This window comes from Leguminivora glycinivorella, chromosome 14 (assembly GCF_023078275.1).
Source record: "Leguminivora glycinivorella isolate SPB_JAAS2020 chromosome 14, LegGlyc_1.1, whole genome shotgun sequence".
In the NCBI taxonomy this organism is placed as follows: domain Eukaryota; kingdom Metazoa; phylum Arthropoda; class Insecta; order Lepidoptera; family Tortricidae; genus Leguminivora; species Leguminivora glycinivorella.
Window position 1 is genome coordinate 14108323 of NC_062984.1, and position 24025 is coordinate 14132347.

General features: G+C 38.1%; 1 protein-coding gene across 2 annotated transcripts in view; it reads left to right on the plus strand.

Moving 5' to 3' along the window:
- The first annotated feature begins 8852 nt into the window (after positions 1–8852).
- LOC125233111 (putative inorganic phosphate cotransporter) overlaps positions 8853–24025 on the plus strand; it is a 31839-nt gene continuing 16666 nt past the window's right edge. The window contains exons 1-2 of one of the 2 annotated variants that reach the window (XM_048138976.1): positions 8853–9007; positions 22680–22746. In XM_048138976.1, the coding sequence (XP_047994933.1) occupies positions 22713–22746 (34 nt within the window). In that variant the 5' untranslated portion in view covers positions 8853–9007; positions 22680–22712. The remainder of the gene's footprint in view (positions 9008–22679; positions 22747–24025) is intronic. The other variant, XM_048138977.1, reaches the window with a different exon arrangement.

Sequence of the window (24025 nt, forward strand, 5' to 3'; positions counted from 1 at the left end):
ATGTAAATTTTCTTTTTTAACCCCCTACGCAAAACCAACGGAGTGTTATAAGTTTGACGTGTCCGTCTGTCTGTCTGTATGTGTGTCTGTCTGTGGCATCGTAGCTCCCGAAGGGATGAACCGATTTAGATTTAGTTTTTTTTTTGTTTTAAAGCTGACTTAGTCTTACTAGACTCTTACTCATTATGTGTGGTTACCAGTCAGAGTGGCTTTGGCATATCTTTTTACGTGAGATAGAAAACTACAGCTAATTTAAATACTATTGTTCGGCGGCGAGAAAAAAAAGAGATACTGCGCACTTTGTTAAAGTATTAGCTTGGTAATAGTAATGTACCATAACTCTTCGTTAAACATGTAAACGAAATAATGTAAATAAAATAATAGCCTTTTATTGAATTCACGGATAGTTAGGATTTTAGTTACTTACCTTCTTATTACTGTGAGTCTACCTCTAACGAAGAATAGGGTATAACTCAAATTGACTCGGTGAAAAAGGTCACAAGTCCGAGGTGGGACTAGTGCCCTTTTTCACCGAGTCTATTTGAGTTATACCTTTTTTCACTAGACCCACAGTTTTATTTTATGAGTTTTATTTAAATACTAACGAAATCTGTTTAAATACTAACAAAATCTGTTTAAAGGTTCTAAGTTTGATGATATTGGTAGAATATCAGGTAGAGTAGTAATAAAATTCCAAGAAATGAAAAAATGAGATAAATGCAGTTATTATGCAAGCTATGATATTACGAGTATATCATAGAACCATAATCAAATGATCATTCTAACGTGACTTTTCGAGATATAAATGTGAGCAATTTATAGTCAATTAGGCAGTTACATATCGTCATCAAACGTGATAGTGATTTCTTAAGGATCATTAAATTGAATAATAAGAATAGTAAGATAACCGTGTTATGGACTCAGGTTTATGACCTGGTTTAGTATCATTTATTTTGAAACATATACATTTCACGATTGTAATGGTGGATTGGCATTTCTTTTACGTAAGGTAAGCCCTTATACAGTCGGTTCCTGAGCGCAGTTCTCAGCCAACCCAGCCGTAGTAAGAACTCGAGTTTCCGATGGGCTACGCTTAAAATATTTATTTATGGCACGTATTTAACCGGGCGACTGAATAACCATAGAAATGGGTATCAAAAATAATAGTTGGGCGACTAAAATGGGGCCTCAAAATATTTAAATATGAGGTAGCATTTTAATGTCATTACGGCTACGGTTTATTCAGACGCGAGTACCAACTATTTATTTGGCAACTGAATTATTATATTGGAAACAATTTAAGAGATACAGTTTAATAGGAAAACGGCTGTCTATTAATATAAAATATACAGTTCTTTTAAAATATTTATATAGCAAATTAATATAAAAACTACATTTAAAATTTATACATCGGCACTCATCACCTGAGCTGTCAATTTAATAAAAAAAAGGATTCTTATAAAATATAACGGTCGACAAAATATAATACTTATGGGTAAGAAATTAGGTGTTTGGGGGTGCAGGCAACTTCGTCTATACAATTAATTTAACTTTTCATGACGTTTACTCTATCGAATCTATTTAAGGCTGGCCTTACGCAGTCTTAACATCACTCTGAAAGATTATTTTTTTTGGCAGGAAAACCTTAATCATAATATGCTTTGGCATAAATCGTTCCGCAGATTTTATAATATCGAATCTTATGCTGGCATAATGTTAAAGAGCAAAATAATCTTCTAGATTAAGAGTACTTCCGTAGATTTTTGATTGCATAATATTTAGGCGGTAAAAAGTTGTCCATTTTCTTCCTATTTCTGTTTTGATAGCGAGTCATGTGTGTTGGGGATGCAAGATACCTAACACTCCTCCTCGCTTCGCTCGTCGTCGTACCTAACGGTGCCTCTGGGACTGTATTTCATTTCCTTTTTGCTATCGTTGTTTTGTTCATACAAAGTACCTGAGAATATGACATAGCAAATTTGGTAGGACTTATATTCTACAAAAAAAATAACCTAAAACCCTAACCCACTTTTCTGCTAGCAGAAAATAATTCTGCTCTTGTAATATTATCTAATTATACTATACGATTGTCATGGTAATTTTTTTGAATACCACGTCGGTGGCAAACAAGCATACGATCCGCCTGATGGAAAACGGTCAACGTAACCTATGGACGACTGCAACTCAAGGGGTGTCACATGCGCGTTACCGACCCATTAGAAGCTTATACACTTCTTTTTGCTGTGTACTTATTATAAAATGATTTGGTACGCGTTCCCTCGCTTGCAACTCGCTCGAAAATAGGATGTGAAATATTTAAATACTACCCGTGGTTTACGGGTCTCAAATACGATGTTTGAATAGAATAAACATTTATTCGTGAACACAGGCAAGACAAATAACACATATTAACAACACGACAGAAAGGAATGAAGTGCCACGAAATGGCCTCACCTCAGCGTGTTGCTGGTGACTTCCAGCGCTGATCTTCCGATGAGACCAACGTTTCCATAAAGAAACGATTTTATATGTATTTTTAAATTAAAGGAAAAATGTAAAAATTCACACCTCCGGCAGGACTCGAACCTGCGACCTGGCCTTGCCGGGGCCATCGCGCTTACCAACTGCGCAATATCAGGGGCGGCTCACTCCGCGATCCTATCGCCGCGCTACAAGTATATCCTGGCGGCCGCGAGTTCGCGGCCTACTCAGGGGTGGCGCGCATTCTCACGGAATGCACGTTCGCACTTTCTATTGTTACTTTACGTCGCGAGGTTTTTTTAAGCGATGTCCGCGGGTGGAACGGCTATTAATACTTAGTTAAATAGACATATTGAATAAAATAAATACCAAAAGACATTCTTATACAGATATACTACTGATTAAGTCACACGGAAAAGTTCAATAAGGCTTGTGATGTTGGAACCTTGAACAAAAATATATAAATACAGCGTATATACCTAGAAAGTACTCAAGACTTGAATATAATAGTATAACATTTAATGTGAGTATTAATTCGTTTGGATCCATTGGTAACCCTATCACCGGACGCCGCGCACGTGCGGCTCGTTTCTTTGTAAGAATGTTGTAGGTATTTAAAAAGGCGGCATTTCGGAAACATCAAAGCAGTGGGCCTTCTGTACTTGTACTATTATATATTCTGTGGCAATATGTAATATCGCTTGCAGACGTTTCTGCATGATAAAAAAACAGATTTTATAGGTATGTGTTTAAAAAAACCTACTTCCCAATAATTTTTTTTAGTTGCCTCCGCCATTTAAATACTACTTTAAACGATGAGCTAAGTATAATTATTTAGGTGCTAACATCTATATGCCTACAAATATTAAAAATCTTACGCTTTACAATACTAGGTGCCAATTATTATTTTAGTCGCCAAAGTATTGTTTAATGTTCCTCGGTAATATTTTTGTCGCTTGAAATTTGCTGCCGTTTTTTCAATAATAATGGTGCTTAGTATTTGAGGCTCATATATTTTTTTTGTCGCCACAATATTAAAACACAGCCAAATTATATTATTGTATGCCCGACATAACTTCCCGTTTAATATTTTAGTTGCCCGGTTAATTATATGCCTTTATTTATTTAAACTTTATAAGCTCACGAAAAACCAACGTAGGTACTGTACGAAGAACAAAGCTAGGTTAAAACTTGAACATTTAAAAGTATATTGTAGCAAGGAATATATAATACGAGACAGACAAAGCCCATACAAAAACGCGTACCCCTTTTATGTACCTATGGGCCTTTTAGGCATAAATCTAGATGGCGCTGTTTCGCAGCCCGGAAGTCGCCAAAAAAGTGTTTTTAATTTTTATAGGAACTAACGACATGCTTTATTTTAATATCATGATATAACGTCAATACACATTTTGAAAAAAAAAAATTGTAGGCATCGTCAGTGTAGTTATGATAGTATTTAATAGGTAGCGCTAAAAAAAAATAAGGTACGATTATTAGTATGAAGACTGTAAATCCTATATAAATCAACCTTGACTGTAGTATACAATAAATACATCCATAAATATTTAAATATACCATAACATAACCATGACTCAAAAAATGTCGCCAATCGCGATATCTTACGGCTCAGCCACGACATTGGTCTAAGCGCGACAGCGGCGAGCGGCGGCCATACATTGAAGCGAGACACAGCGATGGGACTTTTCATTCGCACGTATGGCTGCCGCTCGCCGCTGCCGCGCTTAGACCAATGTCGTGGCTGGGCCGTTAAGGTAAGTAGGTAAGTGCACCCGCATATTTCAATATGTGTCACGAAAGTTTAACGTCTATAAGTACACCTTTAGGCAGATAAATTATAGTTCTAGGAATTCTTAATTTTACCAGTGTACCTAAAGAAAGTAAGTAGGTACAGTACAATACAGATTTCTAAACAACTTATTTGGATTTTCGGTTTGCTTGCAGATCTAATAAACAGCTAAATAAAAATCTGTTAAATTTTACACTAATGTTCTTAGTCTTGTAGTGCGACCTTCAAGTACTTAACCGAGATGCAAGCATTTTATTCAAATAATCATAACGCAGTGATTGCTTTCGCACGATCATTATATTTCAATCTAAAATGGACTTTGAGCAATGGAACTAAGAATAAAAACTAAAAGTTAAAATAATACTATAATAGCCTTGCAGCGACCTTCGCGTAGGTACTTCGTATGAGTTTGAAATAGTATGTTTTTAAAGCGGCAGCCTTAATTTGGGCGTTCTATTAATGAGACCACGTGTGATTCGCAAAAGGTCAGGGTTGGTGTTCCTACGTTGTAACTGGCATTCGCCTTGAGCAAACTAGCGTAATGTGATCCATGATTGTAGATCGGAAGACTTTAGGTAAAAGTAAATATTTTTTCCCCTCACTACCTCGGAAACACGTGTTTTGTCCTTTAATACCAGCGGGTAAAAACGCATTTTATCCACTAGTGGGTAAAGTAATTTGACCTTGAATAAAGTCAAATTAACTGCTTTAAAATTGATAAAAGTAGGTGAATCTAGTAATAAATATGATTTACCACCTGTGGAACTAATGGAAGCAGTGATAAACGCATTTTTTTCGTTGTAGTTTCCTCGCTATAGTGAGGGGAAAAGTTTTGTGTTATACTCGGGTGCAAACGTATTTTACTTCTCATGTGTTAAAAAACTCTCAAGTTCAGGATTCTATTATCGAACCACTCGCTTCGCTCGTGGTTCAACATAGAATCCTTTCGCTTGCTCGTTTTTCAATTCCACACTCGGCGTTAAAATACAATTTTGCCCCCTTGTATAACAAATAACTATTTTTAAACAAACGTTCTCGACATTTTTCTCTCTGCATTTCGGCTCCAGGCTAATACGTTTTTCTTTTCATGATATTTTGATTTTATGAGAAATAAGATAGGTACCTACTTCAATATAGCACTTCAGATAGCACTGAACGCACACCCGCAGACAGCTCGCCCTTGTCGAGACTAGATATCGACGTGTCCCCTCCTTCTGAACAAGAAGTAGCAAATTCCATCAAATCGCTCAAAAATGGCAAAGCCCCAGGAGTCGACCTCATCACAGCAGAGATGCTTAAAGCTGACCTGCCAACCGCCGTGAATGCCCTAACACCACTCTTGAAAAGCATTTGGCTCACTGAAGAGTTACCGGACGACTGGAACAAGGGACTTCTCATCACCGTGCCAAAAAAAGGAGACCTCAGCGATTGTAGCAACTGGAGAGGTATCACTTTGCTTTCGATCCCATCCAAGGTGCTGTGCAAGATCATTTTGGATAGATTGTCGCAGGCCGTTGAACCTCTCATACGCAAGGAGCAAGCTGGATTCCGACCCAACAGATCATGCACGGACCAGGTCAACACTCTGCGTATCATTTTAGAACAGGCTGCTGAATTTCAGAGGGAAATGTACTTAACATTTGTAGACTTCGAAAAAGCCTTTGATACGCTAAAGTGGACTTGTATCTGGAACAGACTACATGAAATTGGCGTCCCCAAAAAAATGACTAACCTTATAAAGGCCATATACAAGAACTACTCTTGCAGAGTGACACACAATGGCCTTGTTTCGGAGGATATACCAGTAAATGCGGGTGTCCGACAAGGGTGTCTTCTTTCTCCTCTCCTCTTTCTTGTTGTTCTCGATGGCATCATGCACCACGCCATTGCAAATAAGCGCCGCGGCATAGAGTGGGGACTGTCCAACATTCTGGAAGATCTGGACTATGCCGATGACCTATGCCTGCTGGGCCACACACGCGCTGATATGCAAGCTAAGCTGGACGACCTTTGTAGGGAGGCAATGAAGGCGGGACTCAAAGTTAACACCCGGAAGACCCAGGAGATGAGGTGCAGAGCGACAAGTACAGTGCCGCTCCAAATTAGCACAGAGGTTGTGGAACAAGTCCACAAATTTACTTACCTCGGGAGCGTCGTGTCAGAAACTGGAGGAACCGAAGAGGACATCGCTTCAAGAATAGCCAAAGCCAGAGCAACCTTCGCGCAGCTCCGCCCAGTATGGCAATCGAGTAAGTTGACACGGAGAGTAAAGCTCAAAATATTCCGGTCAAACGTAAAAACCGTATTGCTGTATGGGTGTGAGACGTGGAAAGTGACAAAGAACATCTCGCGCCAGCTGCAAGTCTGCATCAACCGCTGCCTTCGTCGTATCCTCGGTATATACTGGCCCGAGAAAATACCCAATGTACACCTGTGGAGACTCTGCAATGAAACCCCGATCGACCAGCAGATTAAGCGCCGGAAATGGAGTTGGATTGGGCACACACTCCGAAGGGATCTAAACCATATACCGAGGCAAGCCTTAGACTGGAACCCCCAAGGAAAAAGAAAAAGTTGCCGTCCAAAGCAAACTTGGCGACGGACTATTATTGCAGAGGCTAAGGCTATTGGAAAGACTTGGAGCGAATTGAAGCACGAAGCTCAAGACCGATCGAGGTGGCGGCGCACTATGGACGCCCTCTGCCCCACCTAGGGGATATAGGACATTAAGTCAAAAGTAAGTCACCTACTTCAATAAGAATTCAAACGGTTACTTAAATAAAATTGCACCGTAATACAAACTTAGCGTGCAAAATTGACAACAATGAACACAAAAATAAAAAAAGACGGATCATTTTTTTATTACATTACCAAAATTTTTGATTAAGTTCTGGGGGAGAAAATGTAGAAACGAAATTCTGAGATTTTACACAGGGTTTTTCGATTACGGTTCGTTACAACCAAATTTTATCATACCATATTCCTAAAATGTCGCAAAGCTAAAACAGATTAGTCTCATAATGTCTAAAACTTGAAATTACTTAACCTTCTTCTCAAATTACCGTATTCCCAAAATTTCACTTTCTCAAAATGCCCAATATGCAATAGATATGCATCAAAACTGTGTTTTTACAGTTTTTCATAAATAGTTAGCATTAATTAACTAAATGAATACTATAGTTAATAATAAAACACAGTGCAAGGAATATGCACACTGTAAACACAATTTTAGGTATTCTTAGAAAGTGTCATTTTGAATTTTGGTTATTATGAAACATTTTGGATATTGGATGTAATAGGCCAATGTCATTTTGGCATTTTGATGTACAGGTGAGTTCATAAATATGTGTACATTTTTTCACCTTATTGCATAGAGTTAAGATGAAATGTACACATATTTAAGAACTCGACTGTACTGAAAATTGGTGTTTTTGTAATTTTAGACATTTTACTACTAATTCGCTTTAACATTGCGACAACAACATGGTATTATACAATTTGGTTGTATCGAACCGTAATCGGTTTTTCGCCTAAAGACCTAAATGATACGGATTGCACGTTTAGCTAGGTCGGATGTTTCCTCTTACGGCTGGATGGCAGAGTCGAACGCTCGTATACACGCAGAGGTGGTGAGAATATAATCGTCAGGTGTGCCTTTCGCGGTGAAGGCCGGTATGTGATTGACCACTGTGTCTGCATAAGTTTATGCTGATAGCATTTTATGTGCGCAGATTAATGTCACAGAACGTGTAAATAACATAAGCCGATTTGAAAGTGCTATAGATAAAATAAGTCAACAATATCACTGGTAATTACAGCATGTAAAGTGGCTACAACATGTGTGTACAGTGTACGTAATACACTGATCACGAGTGTAACTCCCGTCCCTAGCTACCTACTGATCTCTATGAAAATTTGGACATTATTCTTCGTTTATGCTGCTGTATGTAGGTATGAATTATATATTTAGATTACTATCAGTGCTTCAGCAGCTTTATAAAGGTTAACATTATTTGCGAAACAGTGCCTCATTTATGCGCAATAATCGTAACAAATCGTAAACAGGCCCCGTAGCCGAATGGCATTTCTGCGACGCGAAACGAAATCGAAACGCCGCAGAAAGGTAGTCTGCTGGCTCTGTTGCGTAAATACATAAGAGCGATAGAGATAGATAGCTACGAAAGAGATATTATCGTGAGCGTTTCGTGAGCGTTTCCGCATTCGGCTACGCATACTGGTGTGTTTGTCGACAGTTGAAATTGCGACGGTTAATTTCTAAGCGCCTCTTTTATCTTTTAATTTATTAATACTAACTTTATCTTTGAAAATAAACTTCAATCTTAAAGCCTCTTAAAGGTTATGTAAACATAGGTATAATCGTCCTCACGTGTTGAAGTGTGATCTTTGTTAGACACGGCGCGTAAGCCTTACACTGTTACACTTGCATGTGAGAAAACCAGTGTAATGGGAGCCTTATTGTTGTAAAAAGTGGGTTTATCAGAGATCAAATTGTGTTCTGATTGTCGTCAGACGATCGTTCGCGGTCAATACGCGAGCGAGCTGCGCGTGCGCGGCAAAACTGCGTCAGTCGAGTTCTCCCCGACTTCATTGTCACTCGCTTACTAGTACGTCGAAGCCTTAAAAGTGGTATAAGAAAAATATACATCGAATGAAAAAGTTAATCGTTCGTACGCTGGGATTTTTCTGAGAAGATAAGTAAGTAATTGTTTGATTTACTTTTTTAATTGATGTTTGATTGTTTTTTAGTAATAGGGTTTAAAACCGCATTAATACGTTAAAAATGTAAACAATATTAATACACTACGAAGAAACGCGTAGCAAGGTACGAGGTGCATAATTATATTACTATTACGTTTAATATCTGAATTTATAAAAAAAAACATACGTTTACTTTGGCTTGATTCGATATGCTTAACTGACAATTTTCGCACAATTTTAAAGTCAACAGTCGATATTATCACATATTGGTCGTCGGTTTATAATATTTTGGTTTGGTTGTCACATTCTTTTCACCTAACTGTGGATTGCAAACGTCTAATTATGACTGGTGATTGTACCTATACGACAATTTTAGATATTTTAATGGGAAAAATCAAGTGGCAGTTTAAGCATGTCGAAGACCGTCCTTTATACGTACGTGTGTGTACGGAAACTTGAACCTCAGCTGAAGTGCATGTGTCTTTTTATGAATGATACGTTTAGTAAATCAGAACTATATATATATGTAACCATTTTAAAATATAATTTCTACTATATCATTAATTTACACTTACTACTTAGCGGATAATTTGTAAAGTAGGTCAAGTGTATCAAATTGTATCGAGATTGTTTATTTACTTTTTTTTTTTTTACTTATAAACTAACTGTAGGTCTAGCACATGATTGCCGCGAGAGTATGTCGCCGCGAGATAGATGACACGTCTTCTTCTAACTGTATTAATGACATAAGGACGGGTAGTCTCTCTCGCGGCGACATACTCTCGCGGCAATCATGTGCTGGGCCTACTGATTTATTTAAATGCGACAATGGATTTAAATTTCATTCGAACTGATCAGTCCTTAGACATTTAATCATCACCATCATCATCATTGGCCACTGCAATCTTGACGGATGATTTTTGCAACGTCGTATTAGGAGCGATACGAAGGATTAAACCACAGGGATCTTATGATACATGTCCGTGTGTTAATCTTTTACCACATCCACCATATATTATTGTCGGTTGTGAATAAGGCGCTACTTCCGTAATTGCCTCAATATGAAATCGACCTTATCGACAGTTGACAATGTGGTAAATAATGATTGAAAACGTCATTAATTTGACCGACTAGGTGAATGAGCTGCATAGTTAACCCCTCATATGCTTAGACACGGATCCGTGCGTGGGAATTTTAATCTATTGCTTTAAATGTCAAGGTCACTATTTCAATTACCAAAACTGGCAGGCCGCATACGAGGGGTTAGTAATTTTAACACTATATTAATTATAATTATACTGAAACATCACATCTATATATTTACATTACGTACATCTTTATATTACGAAAACATATTTTTTAAATAAGTACTCGTAGTGCTGTAAATAAAATACTGAAGTCAATATTGCACGGATGTGAGCGTATTTATTTTTATTTCCGTGTTTAATAATTAATTACATTATATCATTTCAAAAGAGTTAAGTAGCCAAATAAGAACAAATTAATTACATTATCCTTGCCAGTTCCTGTACGGTTCTACCTCTATATTTACAATGCTCTTTTGAGAGTTTGTGGGAGCTTATAAAAAAAAAGTTTAGATAATTTCCTAAAACCTTGAGTAGGTACTTTATACAGAGGATATTAATGTTTATTTATTTTGCTTTAAAGAAAAACCGCCACATCCACATCTTTGGTCTTGGATAGATGTCGATAATATTAATCAGTAATTACATGTCAGGTAGGTAAACGATATTGGTCAAATTACTCAAACTGTCAAAACTGAGGTTCAAGTCGAAATTTGACAGTATATGCACTATGACTACACATTTTAATTTGACAGTCATTCTTTATCAGACTTGATTCTCTTTGATTAAACTTTACTTTTACTTTACGAGCTTTCTCAGGAATAGGTGATATGTGATATGATACGAAAATCTATATTTAAACATGGATTTATAATTTATGATGTTACGTGGCCTAATAATGTTAGAAAAGTGGGTACGTATTACAATATGACGTATTATTATCGCATAAAAATGATGGGTTTGTATTAAAAGCAAATGGGTTTTATAGTAAACTAGCTTTTGCCCGCGGCTTCGCTAGCGTTAGAAAGAGACAAAAAGTAGCCTATGTCACTCTCCATCCCTTCAAATATCTCCCCTTAAAAAATCACGTCAATTCGTCGCTCCGTTTTGCCGTGAAAGACGGACAAACAAACAGACACACACACTTTCCCATAAATTTATAATATTAGTACGGATTATATAAAAATGTCTTTATGGTGGTAAAAAAAAACATTTTTTTTTACTTGAAGTTGGATTTTGGACGCAGTTTGCGACATTCGCCTTTTTAGACAAGAAAAAATGCGACATAATTTACATAAAAAATGGGTACTGTAGCACCACACAACACCATCTGTCGCTAATAGTATCGAACTACGTACACAGCGTTGGGTGCAGCGCAGCCGACGCGCCGACGCATCTGCGCTTTGCATGTTTCCTTAGTGTTTCCGCGGTGCACCAATAGATGGCGCCAGTGGAAAAAATAGAACACGCTAACGTTTGGTCAACGTAGAAACATGACCCTCCGGCCTCGGCCGGGAATCGTTGAACTTTCGCGGCAGGGAATAGTTCGATGCACGCCTGGTGCCTTAACCGTGTTTAAGCGCTTAGGTGTCTGAGAGCTAATAAACCTTACCTGTTCCCTAGTGCACCTACCCTGGTTAGGTCACCTAGGTCCAGGTAGTGTTCCTAAATTCTAGACTATAGGTCCTTAGTTGTATTAAACTTGTTGCTAGTACCGCTCGGCTTTCTCTTCACTTCGCGCCCCGCCACCCCCGTTCTACAGTGGCGCCCAACGTGGGGCTAGTCTGCGTGACGTCATCGTGGTGCTACGGGATTTGCTACGACATCGTGCTACGGAGCCTGTGACGTCATTGGCGTGCTACGACCTTCGTGTTGTTACCGTCGCATCACAAGCTACGCTACGCAAGACGACCTATTTAATGAGCGGAAGAGGCGGATCTGCGAAATTGAAGAGTCCAACTTTTGTGGTTACTCGTGCCGGTCGTGTTACAAGTTTCAAGAGAACACCCCCCAAGATGCTATCGCCCGAGCAATTTGCGCAACTATTAGAGAGGATGCCTGTTGCACCACAACCAAACAGGGGGTCGTTCATCTATTGCAAGTACGCATATAGTGGTGAAAAGAATGCCGAGGTTGTGGAAGCGTTTCTCTCTGCAATAAATATTTTCAAACGCTCCGCAGACCTAGGCGACGTGACAGCTTTGAGCGAATTACCTCTTCTACTCAAAGGTGAAGCTGGAGTTTGGTGGTTAGGAGTGAAAAATGAGGTAACTACGTGGTCTGATTTTGAAACTCGTCTGCGAGAGTACTTTGCGCCTGCTCGCGAGCCCTACCAAATATATTTGGATATAACGCAGGAAAAGCAAGCTAAGGGAACGACTACTGATGATTTTGTTAGACGTAAGAGGATGCTGTTTTCCCAGCTCCCTAGTCCAGGTCACAGTGAGACACAGCAACTTGACCTAATATACGGCTTGCTGCGCTTAGACATACGAGATAAGGTTCCGCGCGCAGACATAAAAGATTTCAAGGACTTATCCAAGGCAGCGAAAGCGGCCGAGCTCGTACTAAAGGAAAAGGACGCCGGCGCTGTCCAGACTGTAGTAGAGCCACCAGTTGACATCGCAACCACCACGAAACCTGACATAAAGAAGACTAAATGTAGGTACTGCCGTAATTTTGGGCACTCAGTTGAAAACTGCAGGAAGCTCCAACGAGCCAACGAATTGAAAGAGGGTAACGGTACTGAAACCTCTACTTCAGCGGCAGTGACTCAAGCTCCGTCACTTTCTGCTCCGAGGTTTAAATGTTATGGCTGCGGGGCCCCTGGAGTTGTGAGGACCAACTGCCCAACGTGTCACGCAAACAAGAGCCAGAAACCTCAGCCGGACATCGGGTTTTGTTCGGTAGATGCTGTTATCGACGCCAGGGATCGTCCGGTTATATTTGTTGAAATTGCTGGAATAACTGGTGCAGTGTTCCTGGACACCTGTGCGAAGTCTAGCGTTGCGTCGTATTCACTGTACTGTGAGCTGAAGAAAAAAGGATTCCCGTTCAAGGAGTATGAGGTCGGAATAACGCTCGCTGACGGCGAGTCAAAGCGCCAGATGGTATTGGTTACCCAGGTGCCTGTCAAAATCAATGATCGCACGGTTGTCACAACTCTCCTAGTTTTCCCCGAGTCACGTCGGAACAAAACTTTACTAGGGGTGGGATTCATTCAAGATGCACGCATTGATATCAGCTTAGCACAGAGCACTTGGAACTTCCTTGATGATCCTACTCAGGTATTTGAACTTTACCCGGAAAGTTTCGTCAATTACGACAGTAAGACCACCCTGGCTGTCATGACTCCTGAGCTTCTTCAGTCACCATCTCTACCGGAAGGGAGCAACACGTGCCGCTCATACGGACCACTGATTAAGATTGACGCTCCTTCTCCTCCTAAGAAAAAACCTAGGCCTCGACCGGAGTACCCGGCGAATTACTCTCCCATCCTGGAAGCTCTCTATGAAGACGCAAGAGTCTCGCTACAGGATTACGATGCAGAATGTGATTTGGAGGGTCTCGATGATGCACTGTTCCCATCGACAACATTCTCATCGCTTGACGTCACAGCGTAGGACGGCTGTTGAGAAGGAAATAGGATGACCGCCTCTACCTTCATTGAAGACTGATTCTCTTTAGGTTAAATGTATAAGATGCTACTGTAACAACGCTTCCCAAGAAAGCTACGCCTGCAGTAACCAAACTGTGTGGCAGATCATGTTCCAGCCTACACACAGACTCTACTGATTTATGTCCTACTTGTCGGGACGCCTGCGTGGACATAGGGGGAGAGTTGTAGCACCACACAACACCATCTGTCGCTAATAGTATCGAACTACGTACACAGCGTTGGGTGCAGCGCAGCCGACGCGCCGACGCATCTGCGCCTTGCATGTTTCCTTAGTGTTTCCGCGGTGCACCAATAGATGGCGCCAGTGGAAAAAATAGAACACGCTAACGTTTGGTCAACGTAGAAACATGACCCTCCGGCCTCGGCCGGGAATCGTTGAACTTTCGCGGCAGGGAATAGTTCGATGCACGCCTGGTGCCTTAACCGTGTTTAAGCGCTTAGGTGTCTGAGAGCTAATAAACCTTACCTGTTCCCTAGTGCACCTACCCTGGTTAGGTCACCTAGGTCCAGGTAGTGTTCCTAAATTCTAGACTATAGGTCCTTAGTTGTATTAAACTTGTTGCTAGTACCGCTCGGCTTTCTCTTCACTTCGCGCCCCGCCACCCCCGTTCTACAGTACTGAATTCGAAATATATCCTGTTGCTGATAATGGAATTCGTCTTGGTTAGTATTTTAAATAATAATATATGTAAATGAAAACAATAGCTGAATTACTGTGAAAAATGAATGAACGGAACTCAATATTGACTGTATAAAATTCACACAATAGCGAAAAATTAGCGACAAATATATGATATTACTGATAATAATACTGCTGAAAATGTAGTACGATAAATTAAAATATATTAAGTATGTAATATTATAGTGTCAAATTAATTATTCTAACCTTTGGTTCTAGGTAGGAAATTAGTAACAAAAATTATACCTATTCATGGAAATCTGTTTAGCTTAACGACTCAGAAACGTGTTTTTTTATGTCAAGTCCTTTATTGAATCTAGAATATTAGCTAGGCTAAACTCGTTAAGTGAAAAATTAAGATACTTTCAATTTCATATTTTGCGTCGCAATTAGAATTGTAAGTACCTATTGAAGAATGTAAGTATTTAAACCCTAATTAACCTTTTTCTATAACGTGTTTTTTGTTATCCAATTATATAATATAAATCAAATAATTAATTAGTCAACCGGGGTATGTGCTTCTGGTGGACTAAACGATTTTGAAAATATTTTCTTTATGTAATTTTTTAGAACCATGGTATACGTTCAAAATTGGAACTTCTGGGATAGTATATTAAATATGTATTTAGTCCTAAAATGTTGCTTACAAGGAATCTTCATAGAAAGATGGATTTTAACACTCCAGATGCAAATATCACGGTTGTCCTTACCTATTTATTAGTTACTTGCTCTTGCCCGCGGTTCGTTCGGGTTAGAAAGAGACAGAAAGCAGCCTATGTCACTTTTCATACCTTGAACTATCTCCGATTAAAAAATCATGTCAATTCATCGCTCCGTTTTGCCGTGACAGACGGACAAACAAACAGACACACACACTTTCCCATTTACAATATTAGTATGGATTTATTATCAAACCGTTTTTATTCCCACCTTCTGCTCACTAAAAAACTTAACTCAATAAGAAGTTTTTGCCGTTTTGCATGGCATAGCAGAGCAAAGTATTCGTTCCAGTTGAATAGCTAACGACCTCAACTGGAGCTTGACAATGACCGTCACTGCTGACTAAATAATTAAATACATTTCAATACAAAATACAATTATCAACGGCTAGGCTGCTGAACCTATGTTAGGTACTTACTGATCGTATATTATACCTAGGTAAGTTTTTCTTTCTTTGAGTATAATACCGTGAAATATGTTTTATGTTTCAAGTTAGTCGTATATACAGAGTAGTACATCTGTATATTCTTGTATATATTTTCTCTTCATCTGTTTATTCTTGTATATATTTTTATTGTACTCGTAGTAGAACACAAGTCATGATTCTGGTGGTAGACTCAGGACAAGTTTTATAGGCAGCGATATTGACATTGACAGCACAAAAAATCACTTTTAAGTCTTTTGATTTGTCTGATAAGGTACAGCGGGGCAAATTTCGACTGGGGGGCAACTGGTCCATTTTTTCCATGTTTTATCATGTTTGCATGTCTCCCTCCAGTCAATATCTGTCCCGCTGTCTCTTACATAAATCTAAAATCGAGCTGCTTCAGGCTGATCGTTATCGTTTAATAGTAGATTGTACAACAAGGGCATAAGTGATCCGTTGATACCCGAGGTAATTTTTTGTTGATGATTGATGATTGTTGAGATGTTTTACATGACTTCATGATTCACAATAAAATCGTGTTAATTACTAATTGTTTAACACCAGGATTCCATGAGTACTATGCTGTTGCGTTGGCACAATTAAATATTAATATCTTAATCGTGTTGACTTTCCACTGATAATACACTCAGAGTATGCGACTGATAGCTGTTTATACTTTTACAGGATCTACCTGAACAGTTTTTTTTTTTTTTGTAATTTTATGGCCTGGTATCTAAGACCTTTAAGCCAAGTCTTTATTTTTGATACCTGAACAGTAAGTACCTAGTGTACTACCAGTTGCAAAAGTGCATGGAGAAATTATGAATGAATTCATTGAAAAATTCGCCATGGACTTTTGAAGCTGATAGTACATTTTATTCAAATATGCGAGGTATCGTCAGCGTTTCGATACGCCGCTGTCTTTTAGTAAGGAATTATTTTCATCGCGCCAAGTTTTGAAGTTTTGAATGGACTTATGCAGCTCACTGTACCTTTTTCAAATAAAATAAACAGTAGGGCTCTGCATTTCATGGGTCACACGAATCAGCAAGATTAATTGCTTTTTGTCTCTCTTGTGGTCAAGATAAAACTTAAAGAAATCTAAAGATAGTTAATCAACATTCTTGGGAGATTTTTTCCAGTTCTTGAGACTCAAATAAGAAAAACAGCGTGCGGGCCAGATTAGCTTTTATAAGACTGTGTAAATCTGTTTGACTAACTTACGTATAGTTACTTATAAAAAAATAATAACAAAACAGTAATCCTATGGGACTATCCACACACATGCGACGCATGTCTTAAGACGCGGAACGACATGTCTTAAGACATGCGTCGCCTGAGTGTGGGTTGCCGCTAAAATTACTGTTTTGTGATTACTATGGAAGTTACAAAACGTGTTTATGAGTACTTAAACTGAAATGAAAAGCAAGTGAGGGACACGGGTATTACCCGATCAACCGTGAAAAATCACACTAAGTATGTTACAACCATTAAGATTTACTGACTATTAGTCACTCCTTAGTCTAGGATAATTTATTTATAAATGATAGTGTTGGTCTATAACATTGTAATTTATTATTAGGAAATTATTGTTTTCCATTTTTCTTAAATAGTTTCCTGTTTATCGTTGCCAATCGCAGCTTGAAAGCAAACAGTTTGTTTTTATTTTGAATTACTAACAAATAGTCTTAAAATGATTGGTTGACTTACAAAATAGCTATGAGGGTAGAAAAAAAGGTATATAGGTCATTGAGGTATAATGTACTAGAGAGGACACGGCGAACAAAAAGTTTGCGCCACGAACATAAGTCCAGTGGACTTATGTTGCCTCAGTCAGTCTCTGCGCGTGGTGGGAGGAGGTTGTCTCTGACTGCACACAAATAAAATGAAAAAATGCCTTCCTGTGCTATAAAATACTGTTGAAGCCATACGAGAAAATCTAATAAAAGTGACGGTGTCACATTTCATCGGTTAGTAGACAAGCTATTTTGATCTAACTTAATTTAAGTAATTATTATAATGAAGGGACGGGCTCCTTAAACGCGATGCTATGGCCGCCATTTTGACAACTGGAATCATAGATGAATCGCGCAGACATGACATGTAGGTAATAAGGTATAATAATTGTGATCATATTCTGTTTTCAATATATAATATAAAAATATTTATTTCAATTTATAGTTTTGAATATTACACGGTTCTAATACGAATTTTAGTCGGTAATATTATACAATAAGCATGATTTTGAATTATTTCTGAATTATAATTCTCATTATTGACGAAAAATAGTGACACCAAAACTGAAATAGTATTTAATGCAACCGGTGTTTAAGGGAGGTAAAACAAGGTGAATGGCGCGATTATTATTCTGAGCGACAGAAACTTATAAAACTAATTTTATTCAAAGGAAATTAAAATTTATGAAAAAAACAATTACTTATTTTTATTTCACTGAGTAGAAATTAAATATAACACAATGTATAATAGTGCTAAAAGTGAACTACTTAGTATAACACACAAAGTATAAAACAAAGGTCTACACTAAAAGTGTCGCGTCTAGGTGGTCAAGTCTTACTCTATGACACGGTTCGCTTCACGCGCATGCGCCTCGCGCTGCCGCCGCTGCCGGTCGGCGCACAGAATATGTTCGAGTTGTCATTTCTAGTACGTAGTACATAGTAGTTCAATGATATAGGTATAGGATATTTTAAAATAAAGCCAGATTTTTAATTAATTTTATATTACATATGATTGTTTACTGCATGTGTTTGAATGGATAGTAATCAATAATTATTATTTATACAGAAATAAGTATATTATTCTTATGTATACATTAAGATTGTATATTTATTACTCTTACTATATATTATTCATTAATTTCATATAAATGCCACGAATTATATTATTATTATTATGTTTGTTCTTTACATATCTCGGGACCATGGGGTCCCGGACCTTTGTAAGGCATACGTGGGGCCGAAGCCAACAGCGCAGAGGCCCTTTAGAACAGTTTAATCTAAATGTAATGTGACACAAACCAGCGATTATCCCTGTCCGCATTATAGTAATGCACCCAAGGACAAGCCCCGGTTAGTGTAGAACAGTGGTTTTCAAACTTTATGGTCTCACGGCCCTTTATGACACCTTAATTTTTTCGCGACCCCCATAGCTCTTTCTTTGCTAAATATTAAATAAATAAATAAATAAATAAATAAATAAATATTATAGGACAGTCTTACACAGATTGACTGAGCCCCACGGTAAGCTCAAGAAGGCTTGTGTTGTGGGTACTCAGACAACGATATATATAATATACAAATACTAATATACATATAAAACATCCATGACTCAGGAACAAATATCTGTGCTCATCACACAAATAAATGCCCTTACCGGGATTCGAACCCGGGACCGTGGCGTAGCAGGCAGGGTCACTACCGACTGCGCCAGACCGGTCGTTGGTATTAGCTATATCAAGTATAACTAAACTGAATTTGCAGATTTATTTTCTGATTATGTTTGGCTATTGAAAGTAGCAAACGAGTATCTTGCCGCGATATCTTTGACGAAAACATAATTACAGCAGATAAAGTTAACGGATTTCTAGCAAAAATAGAGTTGTGGACAATATCTTTACACAATATGAACGTGAATGTAGAAATCCATATTTCTGTTATGGTGGAGAGCTTGCAAAGTTAAAAAAATCAATTCTCAAGATATTTCTCAAAAAGTTGGATTTTGTAGAACACTGTAGAACTATTGTAAGATAAAGGTACAAAAAGAAACCGAAGAGCAAGTTGCTGGTGAATAATCCTGGCTACGAGATTATGTCTGTGCAGGTACTCGCCGTTAGCAAGATGAGAACAACCGGAATTGATATGCCTGAGTGACTCTCCGGGACGGCGGCATGCCCGACAAATGTCGACCGTACCGTCCTTCAGGATATATTATTATTATTAATTGCCTGATTACCACTATTAAGTTACAGCTTAGTTAAAAGATAAAAATATTTATATAAAAATGACTTAGCAAATTATGCTCTGTTAGCGAACAGTTTTCATAAATTTCATAGGGCGTTCCCTGCGCCAATGACCTTCGATTTGAATCCATTGATATTATGATAGTTTCTAAAGCCTATCATATTAACAGCACTTTAAACAAAGTAGTATCTCATGATTTCTTCATAGCTCATTGTTTCTGTGATATTTGGCATCAAAGTTTAACAATTTTAGGGTCAAAAACTGGTTTTTTGTTCATAAATAACTTTTGTTTTTATTAATTTAAAATTAAAATCTCTATTGAATTTTTAGAAAAGTCAAAGGTAAATACAACAAACATGTCGATACCATGTATGTAACACCCTTCAGTAAAATCAAATTTGATAAAAGTGTTTTTTCCATGTTTAAAAAATTCATTAAAAAAAACATATTGTGATGATTTTTTTTTCAAATATGGCTCTTACGAATAGAAATAAAAGATTGAAGAACCGATGGCCGTTGGTATTATAATTCTATCTGTAGTGCAAATTTAAGAACTCAAAACTTGTTAAAAAGCGATGAAAACCGTGTGGAGCCCCTTAAGTAATAAACGTGACTCAAAATGTACAAATGTTATGCCGAATTCGACCAAAACCACTCCAGGCCCCGTAGCCGAATAGCATCTCTGCCACGCGAAACGCCACCGAAACGCCGCAGAAATGTAGTTTGGCTCTGTCGCGCCACGCAAGAGCGATAGAGATAGATAGCTAAGAAAGGGATATTATCGTGAGCGTTTCGTGAACGTTTGTGCAATCGGCTACGCACATAGGGCATCTGTAGATGAGTCACCACTGGTTTTGAAAGCGCTCATAAACTTCAACATCGACAGACCATTAGGCGAGCATTACGCCGTTTACTACGGAGGCGGTATAAAACTTATGATTCGTCGCGTCATGCTTCATCTCACATCCTCTCATGCGTTAAGCAATCTGCATAAGCAAGCAAACTGCAAGACCTTGACGACCGGTCTGACCTAGTGCGCAGAACAGTGATCCTGCTGCCTGCTAAGTCTATGGTCCTGACTGTCCTGATATCGAATCCCGGTAAGAACATTTATTTTTGTTATCAACTGGGGTCCGCTTTGGCAACTAATATAATATATTTGGCGTAGGCAGTATAGTTTTACGAAAGCGGCTGACATTCGACCTTCCACCCTAAGGGTGACTAGGCCTGATTGGGATAAGTCCGGTTTATTTACGATGTTTTCCCTCACCGAATAATGTCTGACAAATATCAAATGATATTTCGCACGAAAATTCCGATAAATTATTGGTTCGAGCCGGGACCTTCAGATAGAAAGTTGCATGCTCTTACCGGCTAGGCCAACAGCGCTTCCATGATTCTGTGGGAACAGTTAGCTATCAATTTTCCTCTTAAACACAGCACACACACACTTGCTCCATACAATCAATAGTGTGTAATTAGTGCCCGAGCACAAGGCGACGACGTACCCGATGTGCTTTATTAGCCTTCTACTACAGCCACAGATCACTTACGAGTCAATAATGAATTAATGATACTGAGGCGCTGCGGTACGAAACACTCACGTATTATCTTTTTCGTAGCTATCTATCTCTATCGCTCTTTTGTATTGGCGCGACAGAGCCAGACTGCATTTTTGTCAGCGTCTGGCGTCGACGAGTGCCATTCGGTTAAGCCGGCTGTTAGTCAAAACGGTTCAAGAAATATAAAGAGATCTAAAGTGGCATCGTGGACTAAATCATAGAGCTGTGTTCTATGCTACAGTTTGCTAATTGACTATATATACATACATATACGCACTGTATGTTACATGATTGTACCATACTTATAATTAATTATTTTTATGCGGCTTTAACATAGTGTATTGTATATTATTATGGTGGCTCCGCCGCAGAGCAGAATACTCCATATAAGATAAAAACATTAAAAACCATTTTTGGTTAAAACTTATTGATAAGTTTGCGATTAGGTCTCATTTGGAATTGTATAAAAATCGTGAATGTTGAATCAATATTAGTTCGGTCATTGTAATGAGGAATCTATTGAAATAAATCTGTATCTAAGACATACTCAAGGGTCAATTTAATTAAGACTCTATTGAACACTATCACAATGGCTAAATTACCTTTCCAATAATCAATGAAAGCAACTCGTGGGGAAATCGCAATACCTATAGGTATGAAAGGAAAATGTTTCTTGATAAGTCGGTTGAAGTAGGTGAAAACACTTAACTAGTTAAACTACTTGTAATTGTCAATGCCTGTAAATGGAGCTCAGTGGTGCAATTAGTTGTGACGACCAATGTTATCTTGGTATGCATGTTGAAGTTTGTATATACATAAACTTGTCGTGAATTGAATAGGTAAGTACATAAAAATATTCTGGTATTTAAAAATCAGTCACACTATAGGTACGTACATATATTTATGTATAAGGCATTGGCACCATATTCCTTTGGACATCTGCTACGACACGACCTGTTTCTCAAAAACATCGTAGAATTAAAAGTAGAAGGAAAGAGGGGAAGAGGAAGACCCAGGAGAAACTATTTCACCCAAATTAAAGAAAAGGTTCAGGTCGTGTCGTATCAGAAGGTGAAGGAGTTGGCAGAAGACCGGACGAGTTGGAGATTGCTCCACCGACAAGAGCACAGCTCTTAAGTTAGAAGAAGAAAAGAATAACGTATAAGGGATACGTACCCTATGCCGATGCCGTGCTTCCAATTGAGTCATGATTTTTATAGGTCACCCAATTTAAAAAAAAAATTAAATGGACTTTACTCTTGGCCATAGAGTAGCCAAAGGTAAAGACGTGGTCTACGATGGAGTGAGCTCGCCCAGAAGATACCTATTCACCCTTGATTAAACCTGTGGGCCTAGTACGCTAGTTATATAAAACCTCTCTCGTCGGTGCGTTCATTCTGCACATATAAAAAAGGTGAAAAGGATGCACCGATGCGATAAGCTATATCACACTACTGTGCCAGGCCCGCTCATCGTTTATTTCTAAAATAGATGTGTTATTCAACATTTTGCTAATTTTATTCTTTTTCTGTTTCAGGAACGTTACTACTAGGAGGAAATAAATTTTGAAATGATACCAACATGGCGACAGATACTAACAAAATGTAAGTTCATAATCTAAGTAACCTACCTAAACTACCTTTTTGTCTGTATGTATTTATGTATGTTATATTACTTATTAGTTATATTGAAATATTTAAGTGCTAAAACCTTATATGTTGAATATTTCTTTATCCTCCCAAAAAATATCAAAATTTGTTTCCCAAATTTTAGACATTTAGAAGTATGCTTTTTATTTTCGCTTTTACGTTAGTAGATGTGTTATTAAATGCACACAGTAAGAGATTCTCAACTACTGTAACAGCCGTTGATATACATTTCCATTCACGTATCGCAATATTATTACGCTCGAAACCATAAACCCTGACAAATTGATTATAGAGCATGCTTCGCACTACCTACATCATAGACATAGAAAACATAATTATAGACGGAAGGTTTTAAGCATACTATTGAAAGAGACAGATATAGCTGGCTCCATTCGATCTTCAGTTTATCAGTATAGTGGTATCACGTTTCTCTCAATATTTTCATGAAAATTAGCCAGCAAAGTGGTGATATGATGACGTTACATACCCTTTACCGAGCGGTTTCTACAATCTATGACCGAGATAGTACTTACCTGTAGGTTATTGATTATTGGCAATATTATCGTGCCCTTTGAGGACTGTATGTGACTAATTGATATCTGATTAATCGCCAACAATTAATTAACGTAATACACACGTGCTATTGTGCTTTGCTTTAATGTTAGTTAAGCTACTAATTTGCAATTTTTCGCTGTTATGTTACATCTCGTGCATGAACAAAAACAAGTTACTTATTTGCTAGGCCGCCTTTACACTTGTAGGTTACGTAAATCTTTCGTAAGAAACTTATGGTTCCATTTACATTTACGAAAAACTTATCGTAAGTTTTGCTTACGAAAGTTTTGTGATTTTCAACTTACTGAAAGTTTACATTGTTGCAAGAAACCAAAGTTGAAAAGGAGAAAGAACTACCGCCCTAGTTACTGATTCGTAAGTCCAAAGCTTATCAATTTATTTCGATAAGCTGGGAGTCGCTTCCGTAAAGGCGGCCTAGCAAATGAGCACCTTGTTTTTTGTTCATGCACAAGACACGTTCATGTAACATTTTACAAAACAGCGAAAAATTGAAAATTGGTAGCTTGACATTTAAGCAAAGCACAATAGCACGTGTGTATTACATTAATTAATTATTGGCGATTAATCAGATATCAATTAGTCACATAAAGTCCAACTTACAGGTGTAAAGGCGGCTTAAGAGTGGCACTGAAACTTAAGCAGTTGAATTATATTCTGC